General features: G+C 44.5%; 1 protein-coding gene across 4 annotated transcripts in view; it reads left to right on the forward strand.

Annotated features, from left to right (window-relative positions):
- The window catches only part of LOC143291763 (uncharacterized), a 93,982-nt gene that overhangs the window by 64,696 nt on the left and 21,786 nt on the right, over window positions 1-7,500 (forward strand). For all 4 annotated transcript variants that reach the window (XM_076601900.1, XM_076601903.1, XM_076601901.1 and 1 more), the window contains 3 exons: window positions 1,533-1,715; window positions 3,656-3,796; window positions 5,191-5,339. In XM_076601900.1, the coding sequence (XP_076458015.1) occupies window positions 1,533-1,715; window positions 3,656-3,796; window positions 5,191-5,339 (473 nt within the window). The remainder of the gene's footprint in view (window positions 1-1,532; window positions 1,716-3,655; window positions 3,797-5,190; window positions 5,340-7,500) is intronic.

Raw genomic sequence — 7,500 nt, forward strand, 5'->3', positions numbered from 1 at the left:
TGTTCGAAAAGTCTGAAATTAATTCAGAAGACGTAGACACACAGAAGACCGTAAGTCCATACCCCATCTGGGAAATGAATAAAGCACATTTTGATGTTAATCACACTGACATGAAAAAGAATGAAAATCCGAATATCATGGCAACGGAAGTCCGAGTACACCTTCAAAATAGATACCGTGATCATTTACAGATCTACACGGACGGCTCACTATTAGACAATGGCCAAGCAGGTTCAGCTTTCGTTATACCAAAACTGAAAACGGAAAGATCATACTATATTGGTAAAAATCGTTCAATATTCACTGCTGAACTTATTGCTGTTCTTATGGCTTTAAATCATATTCTTGACCTTCCAATTTGCCTTCTACAAGTCTTATTTTGCGTTGATTCCAAATCTGTATTATGTGCTTTAAACTCATCAAATTGTAAGAACAAATCCAAAATCATAATAGAAATCAGCCACATTTTACATCTTTTAAGCTTGAAAGGAACACATATTACGTTTTGCTGGGTTCCTTCACATCTTGGTATTCTCTACAATGAATGGGCTGACAGTGCTGCAAGAAAAGGAACAAAAAACGAACAGGGAACCATAGAACTTTATGTGCCTCTGTCTGTACAAGAGGGTTATCGAATACCAGAAAAAACATCGTGGAACAAAGTCAGAGAATTATACCAGGAAAACGGCAAAACTTTAAACTGTAGTGTAATTAATGTTCAACAACCGGGAACTATCAATCAGTCAAATACATACAGTAATTCAATAAGATTAAGGCAGATCCATACATTATCAAACAGGATAAAATTGAAAGCTTTTATAACTAAGTTCAGCAAAGATGTTAGGTGCATATGTGGAGAACATATATCTAGCAACCATATAATATTCGAATGTCAGAATCTAAAATGTTTTTTTTACCAGACTTTACCAAAAGTTCTTTTGAATGTGTTATTAACAATTCCAATATGTTATTTGCTGTTGGAGAAGGCTTGCTGCGTAGTCCAATAGGACATTTGTTATAGTTGTTTGATGTTGGCGTTTATAACGTTTCCATTTTCCCTAGCGTTGTCTCTCCCTATTCACCCTCCACACATACACACACTTTTACCCCCACCCCCCCTCCCACAACCCGTTTTTTTTTTTTTGTTTGTTTGTTTGTTTGTTTTCGTCTAATATCACTTCAAGTGGAAAGACGTTAAACTGAAGACGAACGATCACACACACACACACACACACACACACACACACACACACACACACACACACACACACTCACACACACACACACACACACACACACACACACACATACACACACACCTTTCCGCCCTCCCACCCACCCACTCAATCCACTCTCCTAACATGTGCGTGTGTGTGTGTGTACGTGTGAGTGTGTGTGTGTCTGTGTCTCTGTATGTGTGTGTGTATGTGTGTGTGTGTGTGTGCACTTATCCAATGCGCTGCCAACCACTGATCCCTTGTGACAGACGTTCATAATGTCTACCATGCCCGTGTGTGTGTGGGTGGGGGCAGGAGGGGGACCTGGTGGAGCTGCAGGTGGACCGGCTGGGCACGTTCTGCGTGACGTCACGCTGCAAGACGGACCAGTTCGAGGTGACGCCCAACGGCGGACTCTTCCACTCCCGCCTCAACAGGATCCTGACTTTCAGGTTTCCCAAGAAGGCTGTGGACACCACCATCACTTACAATATGACGGTGGGTGTGTGTGTGTGGGGTGGGGGGGGGGAATTTGTGTTTGTGTGTGGGTGTGAGGGTAGTTAGGGATGGTTCCCCAAGGATTGCTGTGGACACCACCATCACTTACATGATGGTGGGTGTGGGGGGGAGGGGGGGGCAGGGGGGGAGAGAGGGGGATGTTTGTGTGTATATATGTGTGAGGAGAGTGATTGCTGTGGATATCACCATTACTTACAACATGATGGTGTGTGTTGGGGGGCAGGAAGGGATGTGTGTATGTGTGCTTAAAAAAAAAAAAGATAAAAGAATTCAGTTGTAGTGTGTGTTACATAGACAGGGTACTAGAATCACATTATATCCATTTGGAAAAAAAAAAAGAAAAAAAAAAAGACATAAAATGCTTCCATGCTAGGCTGACGTAAACCTCACTTAAAATGATCACAATCATACATGCGAAATAATTACAGAATGGGAACAGACATGAAACATTACACTATAATCAAACTCAGACATATGATAGAAACAAGTTATTGTATTCGACAGTATTTTAAATGAATATAAAGGACACCCCTGAGGCACTGGTGTAAAGTAGGTCAGGCGTTGGACGTCTGGCCCAGTGTGGAGTGATGCCCTAGAGGTAACGCGTCCGCCTAGGAAGCGAGAGAACCTGAGCGCGTTGGTTCGAATCACGGCTCAGCCGCCGATATTTTCTCCCCCTCCACTAGACCTTGAGTGGTGGTCTGGACGCTTAGTCATTCGGATGAGACGATAAACCGATATCCCGTGTGCAGCATGCACTTAGCGCACGTAAAAGAACCCACGGCAACAAAAGGGTTGTTCCTGGCAAAATTCTGTTGAAAAATCCACTTCGATAGGAAAAACAAATAAAACTGCACGCAGGAAAAAATACAAGAAAAAAAGGGTGGCGCTGTAGTGTAGCGACGCGCTCTCCGTGGGGAGAGCAGCCCGAATTTCTCACAGAGAAATCTGTTGTGATAAAAAGAAATACAAATACCAGTGATCAAGGTTCGAAGCATGAGAGAGTCACTTTACTCCTGTTCCCCTCACTCCACACCAGGTGTCAGTGGGTACCTAACTTCGGTTGGGGAAGGTTAACTCTCTCCATACGAACGGCGAAAGAGACGACGTTAACAGCGTTTCACCCCAATTACCATCATCAAAATATTGCAAGCGGAAGGCTCTTATACTGAAGAGGTGAATGTTGACAAAGAATACCACAATTCTGACGACGGAAGCTAAAGGTTGGGTCATTGAGACACCCACTGGACATCCGAGGGGTCTGTGTAGAGGAGAAGAGAGGACTGGCCGTACTGAGTGAGTTAAAACAACGGAAGGAGAGGACTGGGCCCCGCCTTTCCGATGGCGAGCCCTAGTGGATGCAGTGGATATGAATTCGCTGTCCCGATGGTCGTGAAAAACTATAGGACCTTTAACCTTTAACCTTCATGACCCCCTCCCCCCCCCCGCCCCCCCCTGCCCCCAACAGATTTGTATTTGTATTTCTTTTTATCACAACAGATTTCTCTGTGTGAAATTCGGGCTGCTTTCCCTACGGAGAGCGCGTCGCTACACTACAGCGCCACACTTTTTTCTTTTCTTTTTTTCCTGCGTGCAGTTTTATTTGTATTTCCTATCAAAGTGGATTTTTCTACAGAATTTTGCCAGGAACAACCCTTTTGTTGCCGTGGGTTCTTTTACGTGCGCTAAGTGCATGCTGCACACGGGACCTCAGTTTATCGTCTCATCCGAATGACTAGCGTCCAGACAACCACTCAAGGTCTAGTGGAGGGGGAGAAAATATCGGCGGCTGAGCCGTGATTCGAACCAGCGCGCTCAGATTCTCTCGCTTCCTAGGCGGACGTGTTACTTCTAGGCCATCACTCCACATTGAGGCCATACCGTGACCTTTAACCTTTGTACCTCCCCCCTCCCAACAGATCGAGGCCATACCGGAGGATCGGGTGGCGTTCTGCAGGGAGTTCTTTAGCCATGACTGTGCCGACCTGCTCGTCGCCTCGGAGTTCATCGACTTCGCTCCCAGCGTGCGCTGCGACTTCCGGCGAATGGCCACCATCAAGGTAAGCCGTGGTAGCCCTGTTGGAATTTTTTCAGATCATTTAATTTTCTTCTTCTTCCTCCTCCTCTTCTTCTTATATTGTTTTTTTTTTCTATGCTCCGTCATCTGCACCGTTTCAGTGGCATTACTCCCACGCCGCTCAATCCTAGCCCCCGGCTTACACAGTCACACCCCGGGTTCGTCTGTCTCAGTCCCAGCGTCAGCAGTCCACAGGGAACCATCGATGTTAGGTCGCCAGGAGGCCACACACCAGGGGAGACTCCGCACTGCTGCTGAGTCACTTCGGTGGTGTTCAGTGGTGTCCCAATGACTCTTCACAGAGTTAAGGGAAGAGGGAGGAGGATGGAGACAGTTTTGCAAATCATAAGTATTTGCAATATATGACAGAGCAGAAAAAAGATGAATGAGAGAGAGAGAGAGAGAACAAGAACAAGAACAAAAACTTCAATCTCCAGGCCTCCCGCCCATAGAAAGAGGTCAAAAGTACACAATATGGTGATCACGCAGCGACAACAAAATGTAAAATACATACTAACTTAAACCTGTAGAACAAAAGTGCTTCTTGTGCATAGTAAATTAATTCTAACTTTCATCGTTGTTGTCACAGAATTCCTGTCGTATCTTCAGGGCATTAAATATATATATAAACGCAGAGTTTACGAATACTGTAAACAGAACCATTCTTCAGCAAGTGAACATACGATTGACCTTCAGAGTTTAGATGTTTTTGCAGCAGGTAATTGTAAAGGACACAATTGTTTATAAAATGGTTTTCATCTTTGACAACATTACAACATTTACATGGCTAATTTGAATTACATTTGAATGTTCTAAAAAAAGAGACAGAAAGAGACAGAGAGAGATCGTTTAGCGCGCGTGTGTGTGTGTGTGTGTGTGTGTGTGTCTGTGCGTGCGTGTTTGTACGTGCGTTTGTTCTTTAGTTTAGTGTCTTTTCACTATCAGTGATATTAGACGTTAAAAAAGGGGGGGGGGAAGGTGGTATAACTAACATGCAATTACATTTAACAGTAACAATGCAATAATAATAATTATAATAATCAGAAACCATTAACACAATTCTGAAGTGCATTAAAGGAATGTAGAAATAGGGCTATGAACTAATGCCTGTGAAAGTTCGACCATAAGAACCTCGTCAGAAATAACTTTACAAAAAATCATCTGCAGAATTATTATTCTCTTTGAAATACTTGGGCAAGAAGGTACGTAACTGCTGGCAGTGAAACAAACAATGATACAAGCTGAACTGCTTACCACAGGTGCATATAACATTTTTACTATACTTTATCTTCAGCGCATCAAGTTTTATACGGAAGAAAGTAGAGGTTATTAATTGTGCGTGCGTGTGTGTGTGTGTGTGTGTGTGTGTGCTCACAGTTGCCGCTGCCGGAGGGGGTGGAGGTGGAGGGAGAGACGAGCGAAGAGATCGTGGTGCTGCACAAGGAGGTGTCGGGATGGACGTGGGTGGATTCCAAGTACAAGTTCTCCAGAAGCAGCGTCACCTTTGACGTCAAGAACCCCTCGCGGTCAGTGTGACGTCAGCACGGCCGACCGGGCTGTGAATTTTTTTTTTTTTTTTTTTTTTTTTTTTTTCGTTGTTGTTGGTATTGGTTTTTGTTGGGAAATGTTTGATGATGACTGTTCAAGTTGTATTGTTTTGTTTTGTTTCGTGTGTTTCCCTTGTGTGTGTGTGTGTGTGTGTGTGGTGCTGTTTTGTGGAGAAATGTCCGAGCGTGTGTGTGTTTGGGTGGGATTTTTTTTCTCCTCTGTCTCTCTCTCTGTCTCTCTCTCTCTCTCTCTCTCTCTCTCTCTCTCTCTGTGTCCCCTTATAACTCTCACTTCTTGTTCTCCTCTATTTAGTGTAATAAATGTCAAATTACCATTCATGTATCCATACCTATAATATGCATGCTGTACTGATATCACGATTCCCCCTCTCTTTATGTTACTGTTTCCCCCTTCGAGGGCTGCATGAAAGAACTCATTATTTTGCTTATGTATTACCCTCAGAAAATATGATTTATTCAGTTTATTCTCTCTCTCTCTCTCTCTCTCTCTCTTTGTCTGTCTGTCTGTCTGTGTCTCTCTCTCTGTTGTGTGTGTGTGTGTGTGTGTGTGTGTGTGTGTGTGTGTGTGTGTGTGTGTGTTCCTTTGCTCGTTTGTTTCGGTGTTTTGTTTTAGCCAGTTTGTGCTATCGTTAAGTGGACAATAACTTACATAGTGTGCGTACACACACAGACACAGACACACACACACACACACACACACACACACACACACACACACACACACACACACACACACACACACACACACACACACACACACACACACACCACACACACACACACACACACACACACACACATACACACACGTTGTCCCACAACTTATAACAACAGGAAGCAGCCTATAATCAACGATACATTCCGACAGCGAAACACTAGGAAACTGAACAGAATGCATCCACCCAGAACACAACCGCCTTTCAATGCAGTGGCAGTGGATGTTGCGGTGTTAACTCACTCAGTGCGGCCAGTCCTCTCTTCTCCTCTACACAGACCCCTCGGATGTCCAGTTGGTGTCTGAATGACCCAAACCTTTAGCTTCCGTCGTCAGAACTGTGGTATTCTTTGTCAACATTCACGTCTTCAGTATAAGAGCGTTCCGCTTGCAATATTTTGATGATGGTAATTGGGATGAAACGCTGTTAACGTCGTCTCTTTCGCCGTTCGCATGGAGAGAGTTAAACAGCAGGAGAGAGGATGAGGAGGAGTGGTAAATGGGGGTGGAGGGGGGGGGGTGAGAGGTGGGGGGTGGGGGTGGAAGAAGGAATTGGCATGCCTCGAAGCATCGATCATAAAAACGCCACTGGAGTTGCGGTCTTGTCCTTTTGATGTCAGAAAACACAGCTGGGTTTACGGCCATTTCCTGTCAGTGTGAGAAAATGCAGGTGGGGGGGGTGGAGTTTTATAGACACCTGAAGGTATCGTTGTCCGAAACACAGATAGGCTTGCAGGCATTTCCTGATGACAAATCATGGATCGGATTTCAAGAGTATCTGAGCGGTTTTTTTGAGCAGCGTTGCCACCCGTGAAAGCTGATACTCGTTGGGTTATATTTGTTTGTTTGTTTGTTTGTTTTTAAGCATTTTTTTTTTTTTTTTTTTTTGTGATAGATCGTGTCTTGTTGCGAGTGGATGGGTTGATATTGTCGGGTGGGTTTTGTACTTTGAGTGGTGGTAATGTTGTTTTGTTGTTGTTGTTAATGTTGGTTTGTGTTTCATCTTCTTGGACCACCTCCCGCACTGTATATTATTTGTTCCTGTTGTTTCTTATTTCTTCTCTTTCCTTCTTTCTCTTCTCTTTTCTTTCTTTATCACGTGCATGCGCGCAAACACACACGCACACACGCACACTCGCAAACACACACAAATGGACGCGCGCACGCAGGGACACACACACACACACACACACACACACACACACACACACACACACACACACACACACACACACACACACACACACATACATACATACATACACACGCGCGCGCACACACACACACACACACACACACACATACATACATACATACACACACGCACACACACACACGCGCGCACACTCGCAAACACACACAAATACACGCGCGCACGCACGGACACACACTCTCTCTCTCTCT

This window comes from Babylonia areolata, chromosome 17, assembly GCF_041734735.1.
Source record: "Babylonia areolata isolate BAREFJ2019XMU chromosome 17, ASM4173473v1, whole genome shotgun sequence".
In the NCBI taxonomy this organism is placed as follows: Eukaryota; Metazoa; Mollusca; class Gastropoda; order Neogastropoda; family Buccinidae; genus Babylonia; species Babylonia areolata.